We start from the raw sequence: 22552 nt of genomic DNA on the forward strand, positions 1-22552 counted from the left end.
AAATCCTATTGTCTTGTTTTTTGAAATCCTATTTTTTAAATAAACCAAAACACTAAAATGATAACAATATAATAAAATGTCGATGTTTTTGTTGCAGCATGCTGACGTCAGCATTCTGTTGTGAAGTCTACCAGAAATCCACAAAAATTGTGGGTAACATAAAATATTTCCTGATTTTCACATCCGATCTAACCATGATCCAGTTTTTACCTCAATTAAATCAGCTCGAGCTGTTAATTGTATCTACCATCACACAATATTCTAAAATGATAGCTTGAACACCATAAAGGGTCGCTTGCTAACAAACAAACAGAAACGAATACACTCCCTCCCTTCAGGAGAACAGTAACCCTTGTAGGTGAAGAAATACTGTAGATTAGAAATAAAATAACACAATTAACTAGGTACAATATAATCAGAATCATTTTTCACATTCAATGTTGCTGTGACGTAAGCCTGTAGTCACATGCAGTGATGCTTCTTGACATTGATGATTGTGATTTCAAAAACTTGCTTTCAAAATTTTAAGCCAAGAACTGTAACGTTTTCTTTTGTGCAAATGCCAAATAACAATGAATTATTGAGATTTTAGTGAGCACCACACAAAGTGTCTGCGTGAGTGTTGAACCACCTATGTGTGTCAGTTGGTTTTAGGCTCTTCAATCTTCATTTCTGCTCAGACGTCCTCAGTGTAAACAGAGCACAACAGAAAGAAGCTGTCAGTCATCAATCACTACCACCAGAAATCCACAGGCCCTGCTTGTTCTTAAAACTAACTCATCACCTTATCTTGGAAAATCTCATCAAGAATGTGCGACAAAGGTTAAAGAGAAGTTTTTTTTGTCTAAATTTGTGTCTTAATGTCTCACGCTCTATTATTCATTCTTCATTTCTTTTAAAAAAGAAAACAATCTATAAGATACAATTTTATGTGTACCTGTAGTGATGATGAGCAAAGGTCAGACAGATTTGTAAAAAGAATCAAATTAAAGGTTAATTATGTCCACATAACTGAGTGATTTTAAATATGAAGCATGAGCAGAGGAAGAAAAGAAGCAGATGAACTGTGTAAAGGTCATAAACTGAAACTTTAGCTTGTTATTAAACCAGTGGAGCCTGTCAAACATGTTTTAATGTAAAAAGTATTTTTGCTGTTACTGTCATCCATATGTTTCCTTCCTCAGTTCCCATTCATACACGTTCAGTTTTCATGTTGAAACCATCCTGTCCTGCCCCATACTAGACATGCATATGTAGCAAATAACTGGAAACTGCACAGTGTTTAAATTGGCTTCTAACACATCAACTGACCAGAAATAACTGCATATGAGTTAATAAGGACTTTTGGACATTGTGGGCATAAAGAAGGTGAACTTGTCACGTGGCGGAGATTCATGAACAAGTTTGGGGAATTTAACAAAGCTTTCAACCACGTTTCATTAAATACAATCACATACTGACTTTTTCTCTTTAAATCCACTGTGGGGTGTAGAGAAGAAAAATGACAAAAACTGTGTTTTGCAGCAAATTATGGACCTAACCTAGTGCAAACTGCATTCTCAAAACTCTTTTGTTAATAAGTGTTGTCAAGTATCTGAGACAACAATTAAAATATACATTTATTTTCAAATTTGTACACAATGTTTCATACAAATGATGCCATGTTGTGAACAAGTGAGGTCAGGTGGAAGGTCTTCTTTGCTATCAAATCATTTTTGTAGAGCTCTGAGGTGTTTTGGAGGAACCAGAGAAAGTTTGTTAGATGGCATGTGGATAAACAGTGTTGCTTAACAAGGCTTGTCAAACTATGCTATGATGTGCTAACAGAAATAATCTATAATACCTTAGCCTGCCTATAAGCCATAGTATTAGCACATGTAATAAAGTGACAAAAACGTATTAATAAGTATATATAATGTTTATTTTAATTAAAGTAAATTATTGGATATATATAATGTGACCCAATAGTGAACACTGTCATAATCATCTCTCCAAATGACAAAGAAAAATAGAAATCCTGTCATGACTGACCTTTGACATGTGCTAACTTTTATTCCAAAAAGGAAGAGCCAAATGTGCATTACGAATGTTTTGCATCATTTAATCATTTTAATGTTTTGTATCATTTAATGGCAATTATGTGATGCATCCATTAGAAGTCTGCAGGTTGTGCAAAATGCTGCAGAGCGTTTTTTAACTGGAGCAGAAAAGTCTGAGCACATCACCACCATTTTAATTTCACTCCACTGGCAACCTGTATGTTTTAGGATCGTTTTTTAAGTTCTTTTATTTGTTTTTAAATCTCTTAATGGCCTGTCATGACCGACCTTTAACATGTACTAACTTTGGTTCTGAAAAGGAACAGCCAAATGTGCATCACTTAATGTTTTGCATACTATTGTATCATTTAATGTCAATTATGCAATAACTATTGTCAATATGTGTCTCAATTAAACAAAAATATCATCCATCTAGAGGAGAAACTGGGGGTTACTCAGTCATCTTTGTTCTCTTGGAAACATAAAATCTGTCCTCACAGTGGACTGATCCACTTATTAAGCTACACACGAGCAACAAAGTGAAACAGACAAAAGTAAATGTTTGCATCTCAGTTTATTTACTTTTTGTACGTAAAATTATATATTTCGACCACATTGAAGAAAATCCTAGACTAACACTAACCTGGATTGAATAAATCTTAAATGTTCACATATATTTCGGTTTATCTAAACAAATGTTTAAGATTAACATGAGTACATTTTGTTCAAATGGAAAAACAAATGTAGCTGAGTTTGTTTCCACCACTTCAGACCAGAGGGTAGCTTGCTGCACTAGCAATCCCACACTGGTTGAGTTTGTTCCTGCTCATCTTAATGTATCCCATCTGTCCCCATCCAAGACCCCAGCTACAGAAAGACAGAAAATAACAACATTTAGCAGGTAAAACTCAGTTATGTTCACACTAATAGTTGAACAGCATGCAGCGACATAATGATCTGTATTACGCTGTGCATCAGCACTCAGTGAATGTTAGCAGGAATGAAGTGCATGAATTCAAATATGACCGTCACCTGTGGGTATTTACCTGTTCTTGACCAGCCAGTAGTCATGTCCATTCTCAGTACCATAACCCACAGCCAGCACACCATGGTCCAATTCTAGGCTGCTGCACCCAGGTTCATCATACACTCCTTTAAATACAGGTGAATTAGACTGACAGGTGTAAAGAACAAATAAAACACTTCTCAGTTCTTGTACTATTTGAAGAAATCTTCCAAAACAGTGTTTCAATGTCTGCACCTGATGTATAGAACTGGAATGACATCTGAGAAGCATCAATTGCCACAGAAACCGGTCCGATGGTGGCCACAGCCTCCTTCAGGGCTTCTTCATTAAATTTACTCACATCAACATAGCCGCTGCATGTGGCACCAACACTTGCAGGGTTATAGCGACAGATCCAGTCCTAATTGAGAAATTATTTACATCAACAAGAGATTTGGTGTGATATGGTTTTGACATACTGCTGTCGATTTACCTCAGCCTCATAAGGGTAGGATGCCTCAGTGTCAATTCCTCCATTGGCTTTGATGTACCGGAAAGCAGAGTCCATCCAGCCTCCATTGCAGCCCATGTTTCCATATGAGCCAGAGCAGTCGACCAACTGCTGCTCACTCAGAGACACCAGCGTTCCTGTCTTCCTGAAGTGCTGACCCTCCAGTGCACCAGTCTGCAACAAGAATGAGTCAGTTTTTAAAAAGGCAACAGTCGAGCAAAGTTTCCCGCTTTATAACAGTAGGAAGACTGATTCCAATATACTCACTGCACTGAAGGCCCAGCAGGAGCCACACTGCTTCTGATCCTTGACACCAGTGACGTATCCCTTATCCCTCCAGTCAACAGTGTCGGGCAGATCAATACCTTCAGGCAAGCGAAGGAAGGTAGAGCCACGGCGAGGCAGAGAAGCATTGAAAGATCCAAGGCAGCCCCGGGAAACCAGCTGTTTATACTCTTCATTTTCCTGATAAAGAAGAACAAAATTATTGGGGTTTAACTGTAATTTTTAAAGCTGCTGTATGCAAATTGTAACCAAAATTACTCATGGCTATTCTAATAATGAACTTTGATGTGTCATTCTGAAACCTGACTGGCTTCTGTTTCTACACATACCATGTCAGCAAAGTAGGTCATACCAAGCTGGTAGGATTTGAAGCCCTGATCAGCCAAGATGTTGTGCATTAGCACAAGTTTGCGGTTGGTGAGCCAGATCTGCTTACGGTGACTCTCCTCTGATGGAGAATCGTAGGATTTTCCTGCCAGTCGGAAAAGTGAAATATCAGAAACAGAATAAAAGAAAATCACGTGTAATCGATCATTAATGAATAAAATTTTAATTTAAGCTAAAAGGTTTTCTTTCATTTGAGACATTATTGTAAAAACCACAAAGCATGATCAGAGCTTCTGACAAAAACCTTCAATATAAGAGTAGAGAAAGAGTCTGTTGTCTCACCAAACTTGAGCTTCCAGGCGTGAAACTCCAGATCTTCCAGAGAGATGCTGGCACAGCTGGATACAGCCAGAACAGCAGAAACAACAAGCAGCAACTTCATCTTGACTGAACACAAACAGAAAAAGACAGAAATCCTTTGTGACTTACAGGAAACCACACAGGCATTTTCTGATCTTTTTCACATCAGCATTAAAATATTTTCTGTCAAGATGCTGGATGTCATTTTCATACTACCATACTATGTGCTCTATGTCTCAGTTCCAGTTTCTTTTTAATCTCTTCCTGTAATTCTTTCTCGAAATAATGAATCTTTGCATTACTGAAAGTGTATTTGGACCTGTCTATGTGTTATCATCTGTGCTGCAGCTACTTACCTGTCTCGTTGTCTTTGTCTGTTGTGAAGACTGAAGAATAACCACCTGTGTGAGATACAGCTCTGTGTCAGAGAGGTGTTTTTATTTACCTGACTACCTGTTATGATTACTTCATACCAGTCAGTCAGGTGTTTTTCAGCAGCTCTTCAAAGAAGAGAAGGAATGTTAGGCACTGAAATAGAAAAAGGTGGAGCTATACATTAAGAGGAGGATCGCACAGTGCCACAAATTTAAGAAAACGTTTTATTCAGCCTCAGCAAAAACAAGGAACTTAAGTGTCATGAATCATCAGGAGGACATGATCAGCGTTTCAGTAGCTTGTTGCAGGATTTGACAATGTTAAGATTTCACAGAACGTCTGGCTTTTTACACCTCTCATAGTTGTTCACTGAAGTGATTAGGTGGAGGACCCTTCATGATAATCAGCATTTCTTGGTCTTCTTTGGTCTCACAAAGTTTTTGCAGGTGTTTCTGGGCTCAGTGACAAAACAGTCCTAGACTGATATATATTGTGACTATTCAAACGGACAAAAAAGGCTGTGGTATATTTCTCCCGTTGGTCTACTTAAAAACACTATTCTCTAAATGCCACTACTCTGAAATTTGATTTTATTCATTGAAAATGTCTTTTCCCCTATTGAAATGTGGCATAGATACCTCTGCTTGATCTTCCATTGGCATATTCAGTTTCGCCTCTTTTGGTCCAATCCTGTTATAATGTAATGTTTTTTTACACCTCTCACAGTTGTTCACTGAAGTATTGATGAGGTGATTAGGTGGAGGAACCTTCATGATAATCAGCATTTCCTGGTCTTCTTTGTTTTGCATGTGTTTCTGAGCTCAGTGACAAAACAGTTCTAGACTTATATATATTGTCACCATCATCTATTCATATGAGCAAAAAAGGCTGTGGTATAAGAAAACATAAGCAGCTGAAAACGATATGCACAACATAAAAGGCTGAACCGTGATCACTCTGAATACTCATATCATTTATTATGTCTGTATAACTGAGTGATTTTAAACATGAAACATGAGCAGAGGAAGAAAAGAAGCGGCTGAACTATGTGAAGTCCATAAACTGAACTATAAACCAGTGCAACCTGTGAAACATGTTTTAACGTAAAGAGTTTTTGTGCCGTTACTGTCATCCATGTTTCCCGCAGCAGTTCCCAGAATTACACTTTCAGAGAATTTCAGGTTAAACCTTTCATGCCCTTTTCTGTCCTGTTCTGTTTTTGAAAATAAATGATAATAAAAAACACTATGGCATGTAGACACATGCATATGCAGGGAATAATTGGAAACTGCACAGTGTTTAAATTGGCTTCTAACACATCAACTGACCAGAACTAACTGCATATGAGTTAATAAGGACTTTTGGACATTGTGGGCATAAAGAAGGTGAACTTGTCACATGGCGGAGATTCATGAACAAGTTTGGGGAATTTAACAAAGCTTTTCAACCACGTTTCATTAAATACAATCACATACTGACTTTTTCTCTTTAAATCCACTGTGGGGTGTAGAGAAGAAAAATGACAAAAACTGTGTTTTGCAGCAAATTATGGACCTAACCTAGTGCAAACTGCATTCTCAAAACTCTTTTGTTAATAAGTGTTGTCAAGTATCTGAGACAACAATTAAAATATACATTTATTTTCAAATTTGTACACAATGTTTCATACAAATGATGCCATGTTGTGAACAAGTGAGGTCAGGTGGAAGGTCTTCTTTGCTATCAAATCATTTTTGTAGAGCTCTGAGGTGGTTTGGAGGAACCAGAGAAAGTTTGTTAGATGGCATGTGGATAAACAGTGTTGCTTAACAAGGCTTGCCGAACTATGCTATGATGTGCTAACAGAAATAATCTATAATTCCTTAGCCTGCCTATAAGCCATAGTCTTAGCACATGTAATAAAGTGACAAAAACGTATTAATAAGTATATATAATGTTTATTTTAATTAAAGTAAATTATTGGATATATATAATGTGACCCAATAGTGAACACTGTCATAATCATCTCTCCAAATGACAAAGAAAAATAGAAATCCTGTCATGACTGACCTTTGACATGTGCCCAGTCAGTCATCTTTATTCTCTTGGAAACATAAAATCTGTCCTCACAGTGGACTGATTTACTTATTAAGCTACACACTAGAAACAAAGTGAAACACACAAAAGTAAATGTTTACATCTCAGTCTGAAATATTTCATTTCTTTACATGTATTTGTAGTCATTAAAAGGTTATTCCATAAAACACCAGAAGAAAGTATATTTCCATACAAAACTTTTTTTTTCTTTTTAGACATACAATTATACATTTTGACCACATTGAGGAAAATCCTAGACTAGCACTAACCTGGATTGAATTAATCTTAAATGTTCACATATATTTAGATTCATCTTAAATGTTTAAGTAAGCAGATGTTTAAAATTAACATGAGTACATTTTGTTCAACTGGAATAACAAATGTAGCTGAGTTTGTTTCCACTACTTCAGACCAGAGGGTAGAGTGCTACACTAGCAATCCCACACTGGTTGAGTTTGTTCCTGCTCATCTTAATGTATCCCATCTGTCCCCATCCACGACCCCAGCTACAGAAAGACAGAAAATAACAACATTTAGCAGGTAAGACTCAGTTATGTTCACACTAATAGTTGAACAGCATGCAGCGACATAATGATCTGTATTACGCTGTGAAACCACAAATAAGATGCCTTTATATGCAGCTGTGCATCAGCACTCAGTGAATGTTAGCAGGAATGAAGTGCATGAATTCAAATATGACCGTCACCTGTGGGTATTTACCAGAGGTGTGGACTCGAGTCACATGACTTGGACTCGAGTCAGACTCGAGTCATTAATTTTATGACTTTAGACTTGACTTGAAAAAATGTTCTAAGACTTGTGACTTGACTTGGACTTTTACACCAATGACTTGGGACTTGAATTGGACTTGAACCGGTTTACTTGAAAAGACTTGATATTTTACCCCAAATATAAAATTTAACATGCATATTATATAGAGATTGAAAATGTGACGTCATTCACGGGTAGAACCGCAAAGGATTCTGGGAACTCGTGGCAAGCGGTACTAGCGCACGCAGGCTTTCAATTAAAATCAGTTATACAGCGATAAAAAGAAACACAAAAATGTCAAGAAACCGTTGTATTATTAACTGCAATAGCCGGTCGCATGACAGCCACGAGAAGCCGACGGGTAAAGAGATCGGTTGTTATCGGATTACGTCGTTGAAGAGAAATTGTTCGAGCCATGTTTCCAAAGTAACAAAGACGCGACTGGATTGCAGCCATTCAAAGACCAAATATAACGTCCCAGAACACTCCAGCTCACAGGTTAGTCTGCTCCAAGCATTTACACGAAGGTCAGTGTTTTTTAGTAGTTAATACGTCATTTTTCATAACATAATTGGTGATATAGGTTACAAGCAAGTCTGGCGCTGAACAGAAATTGTCGCGCTATGCTCCTTTATTTATTGTGCATAAATAGTAAATTATCCTGACACAATATTGTGTTTCGCTTCTGTTATTATGGTACACTGATAAAAACATATACTTTTATTCACAGGATAAAACAGGTTTTTTGTATCACTAATTGCCCAGTACGATTACAGCATACAGTATTATTGTCACTGCTACATTTCTGTGATGGGTACCAGAAATTATTTCCACTACTAATTAATTACCGTTGAGCTCAAAGGTCCTATTAATAAACGGTTAAGGAATGTGTATTTATGACGACAATTTGTGAGACTGGTAAACTTATGATACGTACGATGGTCTTTCGTTCTACACGGTGCATTTCAAGGTCCTGTACCCATCCGTCGGTAAACTGTACCTGGGCTTGTTGCAGTGACCTGAAGTTACTAAACTTCATGAGTGTATGCACTCACTCCAAGAACCGTATAATTATAAATATGCATATAAATATGCTAAGATGAGATAGCTGACTTCATCTAACTAGCAAATGTTGTCCAGGCTACGTTGGTGATACAGTTTTTTTTAATGTGTATGATATTTTTGTCATGCGATTTTAAAGCTGGTCCTACAACCGCATCCAAGAATAACATGCAGCTTATCTCAGAACTGTCGGTGAAAATTATTATTGGAGCTAGGTTTAATTGAGCTGCATTTTAAAGAGGTGCAATTTCACAATTTGTGTATATTTTCTAAGTTCACTATTTTGTCATGTGTTGAGAAAAACACAGATTTTAAAATTACATGGTCTAATATTTACATTTAGCATATAACTGCAACATTATTTTTTCATTTTTTTTTTTTTTAAAGACTCGAAAGGACTTGAAATTCAAAGTTTCAGACTTGTGACTTGACTCGGACTTTTACACCAGTGACTTGAGACTCGACTCTGACTTGCCTGATATTACTTGAGACTTGACTTGAGACTTGAGGATAAAGACTTGAGACTTACTTGAGACTTGCAAAACAATGACTTGGTCCCACCTCTGGTATTTACCTGTTCTTGACCAGCCAGTAGTCATGTCCATTCTCAGTACCATAACCCACAACCAGCACAGCATGGTTCAATATTGTGCTGCTGCACCCAGGTTCATCATACACTCCTTTAAATACAGGTGAATTAGACTGACAGGTGTAAAGAACAAATAAAACACTTCTCAGTTCTTGTACTATTTGAAGTAAAGCTGGGCGATAGAACGATAACGATATGTATCGCGATATAACTTTTACTCGATAGAGAAATTAAGCTATCGCGATAGACCTCGCCGCTCTTGTCCTCTTAAAAAAAAAAAGGTCAGCCGATCCAAATTCAGTAGCGCAGAGCCGAACCAATCACAGCCGCAGCGTCACGTCGCGTGACTTGTTACGTACAGCACAAGTGCCAAGCCGCACCTGTGTTTGTTTGGGAAGCAGCCAGCGGGTAATGGAGCCAGCGCATAATGGAGGAAATGAGTGTGCCGACTAGAAAAATCAACCGAGCGTGACCGAAGAGAAAACAGATGATGGTTCCAATGCCGGAGAGATTGTCGAACGGAAGAGCCATAGAAGTTCCGTAGTTTGAAGGTATTTCGGCTATTTCAAGTCTGACAAAAAACAGAGTAGCGTGCACTGTAAATTGTGCCGAAAGCAAGTCTGGAAATACAATAAACTGGTACATGCGTCACACTGTGCGTCACGTTATTGTTTCGGTGAAATGAACTTCTACAATACTGTTACTGTTAATTCTACTCTCTGCAGTGTTTAAATGCTTACATATACACAGTTACTGTCCCTCCACACATACGACTCGGTTCTGCTTCTATGCCCCAGCTTTGTTTACTTTTTCCCACCGAGGCTTCTAGACTTCTGATTGGCCAACATTTCTGCACGGTTAGGAATCTAGCGCCACCTGCTGCTTTGGCATGTTCATAGCAGCGTTTTCCTTCATTTCTGCCTTTATGTGTGGACGGGATTTTTTTTTTAAACGAAAACGGAAAATCTCCGTTTTCAAAAATACCCGTGTATGTGTGGACGTAGCCTCAGTCTCTGGCTGGAAGCGCTAATTCGTCATTCAGCTTTTGTCAGACTAAAGTAACTGTTAAAACTGTTTGAAAAGCTAAGCTATACAACAAGGAGAGATTGAGAATTTCCTTTTAGTTCTCAGTTTATTTGATACTGACAAAAGTTAGTCAGTTTTGTCTGTTCTTCTGTAAAACAAACTGAGATTTATTTTTAGAATTAATACTTTGTTTCTAAGTGGAATTGACAATTTAGTCTGTTTCATTTGTTCTATTTTGAAACTTAAACGCTTTAGCGGCTGCCTTTTGTGTAGTTTGCAATATTTGCCTTTATTTATCTGAAAAAGTCTCATGTTCCTTAAGTACATCTACCCTGTTGAACTTATTATGGGAAATAAATATTTAAAAACAAGCTGCTGATTATTTCACATTTTACTTGTGAGCAACGGCACATTTAAATCTTACAAATATAGTTATTTGGCTTATATCGTGATAGATATCTTTATCGCCTGAAATGAAAAAAAACATATCGTGATATGAAGAAATCTCATATCGCCCAGCTCTAATTTGAAGATATTTTTCTTGGCACTTTCAAAACAATGTTTTAATGTCTGCACCTGATGTATAGAACCGGAAGGAATCTTGAACATTAATGGCCACAGAAACCGGTCCGATGGTGGCCACAGCCTCCTTCAGGGCTTCTTCATCATATTTTTCCACATAAGCATAGCCAGTGCATGTGGCTCCAACACTTGTAGGGTTGTAACGGCATGATCCATCCTAGTTGAGAAGTGATTTACATCAACAAGAGAGCTGACGTGATATGTTTTTGACATATTGCTGCCCATTTACCTTAGCCTCATAAGGGTAGGACTGCTCAGTGTCAATTCCTCCATTGGCTTTGATGTACTGGAAGGCATAGTACATCCAGCCTCCATTACAACCGTGGGTGCCAAAGCTCTGAGAGCAGTCGACCAGCTGCTGCTCACTCAGAGACACCAGTTTTCCTGTCTTCCTGAAGTGCTGACCCTCCAGTGCACCAGTCTGCAACAAGAATGAGTCAATTTGAAACCAGACAACAGTTGAGCAAAGTTTCCCGCTTTACAAAAACGAGGAAGACTGATTCCTGTATAGACTTACTGTGCTGAAGGCCCAGCAGGAGCCACACATCTTCTGATCCTTGACTTCAGTGACATATCCCTTATCCCTCCAGTCAACAGTGTCGGGCAGATCAGTACCTTCAGGCAGCCGGAGGAAGGTAGAACCACGGCGTGGCAGAGAAGCATTGAAGGAGCCGAGGCAGCCCCGGGAAACCAGCTTTATGTACTCTTCATTTTCCTGATGAAGAAGAACAAAATTCATGTTTTTTTAAAATTCAAAATGTATTTGTTTTTGTCCTTATATGCTAATGTAATCAAGACTACTGATGACTGATGACACCGTCGTAGTGGGCCTGATCTCTGATAACAACGAGACGGCCTACCTGAAGGAGATTAGGAATCTGGTGAACTGGTGCCAGAGGAACAACCTCCTTCTAAACGTCAGTAAGACAAAGGAGCTGATAGTGGACTTCAGCACTAAGCAGGAGAGGAACTACCAGACCCCCGTCATCAACGAGTGCCCAGTGGAGAGAGTGGACAGCTTCAAATACCTCGGAGTTCACATCACGCAGGCAGGACCTGTCATGGTCCTGTCACATCAACACCGTGGTGAAAAAGGCCCGACAGCGTCTCTACCACCTCAGACGCTTGAGAGACTTCCAACTGCCCTCCAAGGTGCTCAGGAACTTTTACTCGTGCACCATAGAGAGCATCCTGACGGGAAACATCTTAACCTGGTTCGGGAACAGCACCATGCAGGACAGACGAGCTCTACAGAGGGTTGTGCGGTCAGCTGAGCGCACCATCCGCTCCGAGCTCCCTGACCTGCACTCAATCTACAGCAGGCGGTGCTGGACCAAGGCCAGGAAGATCGTGAAGGACCTCAGCCATCCCAACAACAGACTGTTCTCTCTGTTGAGGTCAGGAAAGCGATTCCGCTCCCTGAAGACCAACACAGAGAGACTGAGGAGGAGCTTCTTCCCGCAGGCGATACGGTCTCTCAATCACACCACCACACAGTACTGACCCACACATACAGTTCTTACACACACACTGGACTTTCTGGACTTTGGTTTCACTTCATCACTTAAATCACTTTAAGCATATTTGCACTGTACAAGACATAATGTGGATTGCACAACACTGGTCACTATATTCTTCATTTCCAGTTAATATTTTTACAGCTGCTGTTATTGTGTATATATTTATTTATATTTCTTCATACATTCTTATATAGTTCTATATTGTGTATATTGTGTATTTTGTTGTACAGTTATTTTATTTTCAACTTTAATTTATATATTTTATCTTATTCCTTCCTAGTTAAATTTACCCTTTTTAATTTTTCATATTTATTTCCTATCTTATGCATAGCCTTTTCCTTTTTTGTTTTCTTTAGGTCACGAGCAGTTGTCCAAGCATTTCACTACATATCGTACTGTGTATGACTGTGTACGTGACAAATAAAATTTGAATTTGAATTTGACTATTCAAATAATGAACTTTGATGTGTCATTTTGAAACCTGACTGGCTTCTGTTTCTACACATACCATGTCAGCAAAGTAGGTCATACCAAGCCGGTAGGATTTGAAGCCCTGATCAGCTAAGATGTTGTGCATTAGCACAAGTTTGCGGTTGGTGAGCCAGATCTGCTTACGGTGACTCTCCTCTGATGGAGAATCATAGGATTTTCCTGCCAGTCGGAAAAGTGAAATATCAGAAACAGAATAAAAGAAAATCATGTGTAATCGATCATTAATGAATAAAATTTTAATTTAAGCTAAAAGGTTTTCTTTCATTTGAGACATTATTGTAAAAACCACAAAGCATGATCAGAGCTTCTGACAAAAACCTTCAATATAAGAGTAGAGAAAGAGTCTGCTGTCTCACCAAACTTGAGCTTCCAGGCGTGAAACTCCAGATCTTCCAGAGAGATGCTGGCACAGCTGGATACAGCCAGAACAGCAGAAACAACAAGCAGCAACTTCATCTTGACTGAACACAAACGGAAAAAGACAGAAATCCTTTGTGACTTACAGGAAATCACACAGGCATTTTCTGATCTTTTTCACATCAGCATTAAAATATTTTCTGTCAAAATGCTGGATGTCATTTTCATACTACCATACTATGTGCTCTGTCTCAGTTCCAGTTTCTTTTTAATCTCTTCCTGTAATTCTTTCTCGAAATAATGAATCTTTGCATTACTGAAAGTGTATTTGGACCTGTCTATGTGTTATCATCTGTGCTGCAGCTACTTACCTGTCTCGTTGTCTTTGTCTGTTGTGAAGACTGAAGAATAACCACCTGTGTGAGATACAGCTCTGTGTCAGAGAGGTGTTTTTATTTACCTGACTACCTGTTATGATTACTTCATACCAGTCAGTCAGGTGTTTTTCAGCAGCTCTTCAAAGAAGAGAAGGAATGTTAGGCACTGAAATAGAAAAAGGTGGAGCTATACATTAAGAGGAGGATCGCACAGTGCCACAAATTTAAGAAAACGTTTTATTCAGCCTCAGCAAAAACAAGGAACTTAAGTGTCATGAATCATCAGGAGGACATGATCAGCGTTTCAGTAGCTTGTTGCAGGATTTGACAATGTTAAGATTTCACAGAACGTCTGGCTTTTTACACCTCTCACAGTTGTTCACTGAAGTGATTAGGTGGAGGACCCTTCATGATAATCAGCATTTCTTGGTCTTCTTTGGTCTCACAAAGTTTTTGCAGGTGTTTCTGGGCTCAGTGACAAAACAGTCCTAGACTGATATATATTGTGACTATTCAAACGGACAAAAAAGGCTGTGGTATATTTCTCCCATTGGTCTACTTAAAAACACTATTCTCTAAATGCCACTACTCTGAAATTTGATTTTATTCATTGAAAATGTCTTTTTCCCTTTTGAAATGTGGCATAGATACCTCTGCTTGATCTTCCATTGGCATATTCAGTTTCACCTGTTTTGGCCCAATCCTGTTATAATGTAATGTGTTCCTTGATAATAAGGATATACTTTGTCATCAGTGTTCAGCTGCTGTCCATCCCACTGGGGTGAAGCTTCATGTGTCTCATCTAGTGCTCATGTGCAAGCAATCAGTGGGAGAGCTACTTAAACCTGTGCAACCTGCTTTTACTCGGCAGTTCATTATGCTCTCCATGGCGGTAACTAGCGTAGCGGCATAACTTGCCATTATACCACGAATACACTGGAAATTCCCACGGACCTCCCTTCCTCAGGGCCTTCAAAGCCTGGACCTGGAAGTAAGCAGAATAAACTCACCAGCAAAAGACTCTGAGTTGACTGCTCATTATCCATACAATAACTCTGTCTCTGTCTGTTACAGGATCCCTTTTGCCTCTCTGTCTCTCGCCGTGACCCCCTCTGTGATCCAGCTCCCTTCTCAGCTCCACTCACCACTCCCCATAGCCATTTCTAATCTGGCTCACAAACTCTGCTGTCAAATAATAACTCTTGTAAATAGTTTCCTCTGCGTCTTGGTGTCTGCATTTGGGTCCACTCCTTGGTGAACTTTCGGTTCATGAGATTGTGTGTGTTACACTTTGTTGTGTGACTTAATAACCATGCAGTGGTTTCTATCATTAGAAACTGTGTTAATTAATCTACTTTTATCCACACAGAGATATTCAGCACTTGAGTGATTTTTCTTTCTATTCAGTTTTCTGCAGACTTTTGTGCTTCCAAGAAAATAAAGCTGATTAACCTGCTCTGTAGAGCCTCCGTGGATGACTTTTTCACTGAGAAATGTCTTATTAGATTTTAAAAATCATGACAAGTTCAAATTTGTCACAAAATAATGCAGTGATATAAAAAAAGTTAGCACAAGTCAAAGGTCAAAATTCACATTTTATTTGATTTAAAAATCATAAAACATTACAGACTATAGATTTTGATGAAGTAAATGAAGTCAATATGTGATGAGTAAATTGTTACTCATCACAAATTTTGAATCCACAGTTCCTGTTTGTCTTGTGGGGTGGCTGTAGCTCAGGTGGCAGAGCAGCTCAGCCACTAATCAGAAGGTCCGTGGTTTGATCCCAGGCTGCCTCCTGGCTGCATGTCAAATATCCTTGGGCAAGATACTAACCCCATGTTTGCCTACTGGTGGTGGTCAGAGGGCCCGGTGGCGTCAGTGTCCGGAAGTCCTCTGCCTCGCCCCAGGGCAGCTGTGGCTACAATGTAGCTTGCCATCGCCTGTGTGTGAATGGGTGAATGACCGAATGTAGTGTGAAGCGCTTTGGGGTCCTTAGGGACTAGAAAAGCGCTATACAGATGCAGGCCATTTACCATATCTTGGAAAATCTCATCAAGAATGTCTGACAAAGTTAAAGAGAAGAAGTTGTTGTAGTAGGGGAAGTTTTTTCTTCAACTGTTTTTGAAAAAAGAAATTTGAAAAAAGACAAACTATATCACTTGAATTGTATGTGTACCTGTAGTGATGATGAGCAAAGGTCAGACTTATTTGTAAAGAGAATCAAATTAAAGGTTTTAGACACTAAAGAAAACATAAGCAGCTGAAAATGATATGCACACCAATATAAAAAAGGCTGAACTGTGATCACTCTGATTACTCATAACATTTATTATGTCCGTATAACTGAGTGATTTTTAAACATAAAGCACGAGCAGAGGAAGAACTTTGACGGAAAATTTAACTTGTGATTAAACCAGTGCAGCTTGTCAAACATGTTTTGACTGTTTTTGCCATTACTGTCATCCATTTCTTTCCCTTCTCAGTTCTCAGAATTACACTGTTATTGAATTTCTAATCAACCAACATGTATGAAGAAAGAAAATAAATGTCTCTGTCCTGTTCCACTTTTTGAAAATAAATGTTAATAAAAAACACTCTAATAGTGTCACAATCCAGGCCGCAGATTGTGTGGAGGTTGTGGTGTGTGTAACCAGATGCAGATGAGTGAGGCAGAATTAAACTTTAACGAAAAGCGAGCACTTCTTGTCGCTGAAAACGAAAACATAAACCAAAAGAAAGTTTCTTCCTTCCTTTTTCCTAACATAAAACTTGAACTGGGAAAATAAGTGCATGAAACATGAAATCCCCGAACACATGGACCATAGAAACACAGGGAAGGTTAACCGACGATCTTGACAATGAACAAAGGGAAACTCACACAATAAATGCACATGAAGGTGATGAGGGAAGTGGAAACACACAGGGAACACAGCTGGAACGAGTTAAGGCGTAACGAGACAAAGGAATTAAAACAGAACACACTGAACACAAGATGAGAGACTGTCAAAATAAAACAGGAAACATGCAGATTAAGACACATAGTCTTGACACTGGGACCAAGGAACAGACGTGGAAATGGAACTGGGAGAGGAAAACAATGACATGACTGGGACGCGGAGTGAGGGACACAGAGGGAGAGGGAGATGACGGGCTGGGGAGAACATGCACAACTCAGACAAGGGAGACATGGAATGAAACATGGGAACAGAAAAGGGAGACACGGACAAAACTTAAAGAACATACACAGACTCTCACAGGAGACACAAAAGGAACCTGACACAAGAATGCGTAACCTAGACCAGTGGTGTCCAACTCCAGGCCTCGAGGGCCGGTGTCCTGCAGATTTAGATGTGTCCTTGATCCATCACAGCTGATTCAAATGGCTAAATTACCTCCTCAACATGTCTTGAAGTTCTCCAGAGGCCTGGTAATGAAGTAATCATTTGATTCAGGTGTGTTGAAGGTCCTGAATCGATTCGATCCACAATTCAATTCAGTTCGATTCGATTTGATTCAATTCGATTTGAATATGGGAAATTTTGCCTCAGACAGTCAGAAATATTATAATTCAGATCAGTACATTTACATATTTTTGTATCTATAAAAAGGAAGCTGACACACGCAAGACTTTATCAAAGGTGTGAGCATCACAGCAGATGCCTTTGTGTCAAAGTAGCTGAGGATAAAACACAGAAAAACATGAAGATGATTTTCCTGGCTTGGGATTTTATAAAAATATTCTGCAGTACATCAAAAATGAAAGAAAACCATCAATTAACATATGAACATTACCTCTGAAGTTACAGCAGTTTTATTAGAGACACGGCTAAGCGTTTTGCATTTTGCATAATTTTAAAAAGTTTAAATTTGTTCAGGAGCCCATTGAACAGCAGAAATTAGGTTTTCTTTTCGGAAGTAAGTAAAAGGGAAAAAAGCGTATTAGCTGTGCTCGACAAGCTCAGGCTCGTCAAATTATGCTTGATTATGACTATTTAACTTTGCACACTTGACAGTTGGCTGCTTTAAATTTCTATTGTCTTTTTTACATAACAGTCAGCCAGACTTAGCCTCCATTACGGTGTTATATGTCCACATCGCCTTTCAGTTTTATGTCTCTGTCCTTTCCTGCATGTGATCAATGAATGTAAAAAAAAAAAAAAAAAATTCAAATCACAACATGCTGAAGGAAGTAAAACTGTAACTGAGGAAGCACAAAACGTTAAATTCAGACAGGAGAATCCAGAGAGGAGACATTCATCTACAAAAGTTTTCAGTTTATATCTTTCATCTAATGTTTGCAAACCAAAGGCCATAGAAGCAGGAAGTATTTGAGACTGCTTCTGAAACATCAGACTTTTGGACAACATAAATGGTTTATTTAGAATTATTTATGTTGACTCAAACTAGCTTATGAACCCAAAATAATGTCAAGATGTTTGCTTTGCGCATGACTTGTACTCCGCATTTCTACTTTAACCACAGATTGGAGTGTTTGTTATTATTAGCAGCTTTTCCAGCTTTTTTTAACAGGCATGCTTTTGCATCTTTAGTCATTTAAAAAAAATAGAGAGTGATAGACACAGAGTCCACCAAATTTGCTCTTCAATGAAACTAAAATGTAATCCATGCTGACTCTACACTAAAAGCTTGGGGCTAATCAGCTAATCTGATTTGTAAAAATCTTTGGATTGACCAACAGACAACAGATTCTAAATCTAAATTCCACTGCATGGTTATTAAGCCACGCACCACCAACAAAGTAAAACACACAAAAGTAAATGTTTACATCTTAGTGTCAAACATTTATTTATTTGCATGTGTTTGCAGTCATTATAAGGTTAGTCCATTAAACACAAACAAAACACCAGAAACCGAACCAGAAATAAAACTTAAAAAAGATCATTTGATTTTTAAGTAAATTATATGCCCCCTGCCCCTTATTTCCATCTGTTCAGATCAAAGGGTAACTTGGAAATAAGCCCAGAACAATTGAAATTGTTCCTGCTCATCCTAATGTAGCCCATCTCTCCCCATCCAAGACCCCACTGCCCCAGAAAGAAACAAATGAACAGCATTCAGCAGCTAAAACTCAGCTGTGTTCACATTAACCTCATGTGAAGACATAACAATCTGATTAACAAAAGATGCCTTTTGTAGCTGTGTATCAGCACTTGGCGAATGTTAGCAGGAATGAAGTGCATGAATTAAAACATGTCGGTATTTAGCTGTTCTTGATCAGCCGGGAGTCATGTCCTTTGTAAGAACCGTAACCCACAGTGAGCACACCACGGTCCAAATCGGTGCTGCTTCATCGTACATACCTTAAAATACATGTTAGTTAGGGGTGAGTGATGGTGACTGATGGGTTTAAAATAACAAGAAAAAAAATATTTCTTGTTTTATTTGAAGATACTTTCAAAAGTGTTTTAATGATTGTACCTGATTGGTAGAATTGGAAGGACTCATGAGAAGCACCAATGGCCACAGAAACCGGTCTAATGATGACCACAGCCTCCTTCAGGGCTTCTTCATGTTACCTATGACTACCTGTTATGATTGCTACATACAAGTCAGTCAGCAGAGCTGGGGGGGTGGGGGTGGGTGGGGGGGGGGGGGGGCAGCTCTTGAAGGAAGATAAGGAATTCCAGGCACTGAAATAGAAAAAGGTGGAGCTATACATCAAGAGGATGATCGCACGACGCCGCTTATTTAAGGAAGTGTTTTATGCAGCCTCAGCAAGAATGAGGAACTTAAGTGTCATGAATCATCACGAGGGCATGCTCAGCTTCTCAGCAGTTTGTTGCAGGATTTGAAAATGTTAAGATTTCACAGAACGTCTGGCTTTTTACACCTCTCACAGTTGTTCACTGAAGTGATTAGGTGGAGGAACCTTCATGACAGTCAGCATTTCCTGGTCTTCTTTTGTCTGAAGTAGTTTTTGCAGGTGTTTCTGGGCTAAGTGACACACACAGTCCTAGACTTAAATATATTGTGACCAACATATTGAAAGGCAGTGGTATATTTCTCCTGTTGGTCTACTTACAAACACTCTCTTAATATCACTACTCTAAAATTAGAATTTTACAGTGAAAATGTCTTTTCCTCTTTTGAGATGTGAGATTTTGAGAATCTAACTACCTTTTACCTAAATACATTTGATGCCATTCATTCCTGAATCATAATGATAGATAAAGAAATATATAGGTCAAACTTCACATTACCAACCACCTTCACTGAACAAATTAGTTGTGCTGTAAAGAGGAGTCCAACTAAGAGGTGGACAAACATTTTTCCCATTACTTGTAAGTGGCGAAACCAGCATCCAAGGTCCTCTGCCAATTTATTCAGGTAATGTAGTTATTTTTTTATTAATTAGAAATACATAAAAATACAAACAAAAGTGTTTTTTTTCCCTTTCAGGCTTGCCAGGGACACGGAGGACTGTGGTTGGCAGTTCCATTTCCCCTGTGAGATTATTCTGTTATCATGTTGTCTTGTGTCTGTGGTTAAAGTGGTTGAATTGTGTTGACTGCTGTGGGTCATATAGTGTCCTTTAGTCTAGATTGTGTGCTGTGTATGTAGCTTAGTTTCCATTATATTTTTGGGTTAAAGGAATGTGACCATTTTTGGATTTGTTAGACAGGTGTGCATTACCCTGTACCCTTGATCTGCTGTGAATGTGTTGCACTGTTTCTTGGCATTTCATGCTGCTGAATCATGGAGAGAGTGTTGTGTGCAAGGGACCCTGTGCCGATGGTGGAGGAGGCAGACCACATTCCATACCCCCACCTTTGCGGAGAGCAGAAAGACAGGGAGCCGAGGTCATAACATAGGCGCCATAACAGAGAAAGAATGTGAATGTTTAGGCTATATAGAGGCTATAAGAAGCTGAGTAACCCGTCACCATTTTGAGATTTGCTGTGACCCTCTGCATGCATGTCTCCCCATCCGGATGGTTTATGCTCATTGTATGGAAATAAATGATTGTTGATTGAGCATTTATACACCGAGTATTGTCCTTCCTTCAGCCCAAAGATTAAAAGAATTGGGAGATTTTAACACCCCCCACAACTCCTGACAACAAGTCTAAGTGTCTTCCCAGAAGCAAACTCTGCCACACACTAAAGACCTTTCTCATACAAATACACAAACACCAGGGACTCACTATGTGCAGTAACCTCGAATGTCTACATCTACATATATCTGCATGGGCTCTTATCTTATTCATATCACTGGTAGCTTTTTGTTCATTATTTCTAAATTTTGAATTCCATTATACACATTTTTTTGTGATTTAGTTGTCAGTTGTTTAGGTTGTTGTAGTGCTGTGTCACTGTGGACTTATTTAATTTTTCCTTCTCATGTTACATCATGGGGCAGCACGGCGGCACGGTAGTTAGCACTGTTGCTGCACAGCAGGAAGGTCCTGAGTTCAATTCCACCATCAGGCAGGGGTCTTTCTGTGTGGAGTTTGCATGTTCTTCGTGTTTGCGTGGGTTCCCTCCGGGTACTCCGGCTTCCTCCCACATGCAGTTTGTGGGGATAGGTTAATTGATTAATCCAAATTCCCCATAGGTGTGAATGTGAGTGCGACTGGTTGTCTGTGTCTCTATGTGTTAGCCCTGCGACAGACTGGTGACCTGTCCAGGGTGTACCCCACCTCTCGCCCTATGACAGCTGGGATAGGCTCCAGCGCCCCCCGTGACCCTGAAAAGGATAAGCGGAAGCGAATGGATGGATGGATGTTACATCATGTCTTAGAAAAAAATTTAACCTCTTGAATCTTGATTAATTGATCACCAGTCACACAATGCATCTAATATCAGTTATATTGAACTAGTGCATACGGAGAAAACATAAAATTTCCAGTTTATCAAGCAAGCCTTACCACAATCTCTCCTCTCCTCTCTTTTATACACTTCTCTTGATCTCTTGAGTGTCACACATTCACATTTTTTTCACTCCTCCAAAAATACTGAATACTGGTTATGTCTGTTGAGCCACCTCTGGCGCCCTCTTGTGATGTCCCCTTGTATTTCTTGTCAGATTGTTTCTACAGACTGTGATCATTTCTGACAAGAGCAACACCAGCATCACTCATGCCAGTGGATTGAAAAGTGACCAAGTGATCATGGGCCACTGCAATTAACTGCCTGGGATTTTCATGTAAACTTTGAACAACACAAAATCATTGAACTTCACCTTGTTGTTGAAGGCATTTCACATTATGTCAAACATAAACTCGTTCTTTACAGTCATATTAAAACAGGAAGAATACCCACTTTAAATTCTAAGGTTTTAAAAAGGGCTTAAAATTAGGTAAATTAAACCTTTGCATAAACTACAAAGCGTGACATATTACACCAAGCCATTATTTAATTCTCAAAAATTCAGCCACAATGCAGAATCAGGGTTTTGAAACAGCTAATGCTTCCTTCCAAAAGAAGTCTTTAGGGTGTATTTCTCTGCAAGGTGCTGAGAATTAAATGTACTTGAACCCACTGCTGTACATTCTGTTAAGCTATGACTGCTCAGTCACAGTCTAATTCCACTATTCATTGACTCTCACATTCATACACTGGTGAAGGCAAGCTGCAGTTGTAGCCACAGCTGCCCTGGGGCAGGCTGACAGAGGCGAGGCTGCCATATTGCGCCATCGGCCCCTCTGGCCAACACCAGTAGGCGGTAGGTGAAGTGTCTTTCCCAAGGACACAACGACCGAGACTGTCCGAGTCGGGGCTCCAACCGGCAACCTTCCAATTACAGGACGAACAACCAAAGGGCAACCGTGGCT

At 39.2% G+C, this 22552-nt stretch overlaps 1 protein-coding gene and 1 long non-coding RNA gene across 6 annotated transcripts; one reads left to right on the forward strand and one right to left on the reverse strand.

The window, feature by feature from the left end:
* Positions 1–2598: 2598 nt before the first annotated feature.
* Positions 2599–14002, reverse strand: LOC112429720 (cathepsin L-like peptidase). Of its 5 annotated transcripts, none has more exons than XM_076877280.1 (8): positions 13750–13907; positions 13378–13482; positions 13038–13180; positions 3824–4021; positions 3539–3730; positions 3301–3466; positions 3086–3191; positions 2599–2906 (listed from the first exon to the last, which is right to left on the reverse strand). In XM_076877280.1, the coding sequence occupies exons 2-8, from the start codon at positions 13475–13477 to the stop codon at positions 2807–2809; spliced, it is 1005 nt and encodes a 334-aa protein (XP_076733395.1). In that variant the 5' UTR covers positions 13478–13482; positions 13750–13907; the 3' UTR covers positions 2599–2806. The 5 variants fall into 5 exon arrangements, with proteins under 5 accessions (XP_076733395.1, XP_004540467.1, XP_076733396.1 ...); XM_004540410.2 differs by lacking the exons at positions 13038–13180; positions 13378–13482; positions 13750–13907 and adding exons at positions 4171–4313; positions 4511–4615; positions 4885–5043; XM_024806239.2 differs by lacking the exons at positions 2599–2906; positions 3086–3191; positions 3301–3466; positions 3539–3730; positions 3824–4021 and adding exons at positions 6560–7485; positions 9387–9492; positions 11004–11166; positions 11239–11430; positions 11527–11724 and having other exon boundaries at positions 13750–14001.
* Positions 9569–15278, forward strand: LOC143413904 (uncharacterized). Its single transcript, XR_013094464.1, has 3 exons — positions 9569–9952; positions 14627–14746; positions 14830–15278. It is a non-coding gene; the product is annotated as an uncharacterized LOC143413904 (long non-coding RNA).
* Positions 15279–22552: the final 7274 nt, after the last annotated feature.

This window comes from Maylandia zebra, linkage group LG19 (assembly GCF_041146795.1).
Source record: "Maylandia zebra isolate NMK-2024a linkage group LG19, Mzebra_GT3a, whole genome shotgun sequence".
In the NCBI taxonomy this organism is placed as follows: Eukaryota; Metazoa; Chordata; class Actinopteri; order Cichliformes; family Cichlidae; genus Maylandia; species Maylandia zebra.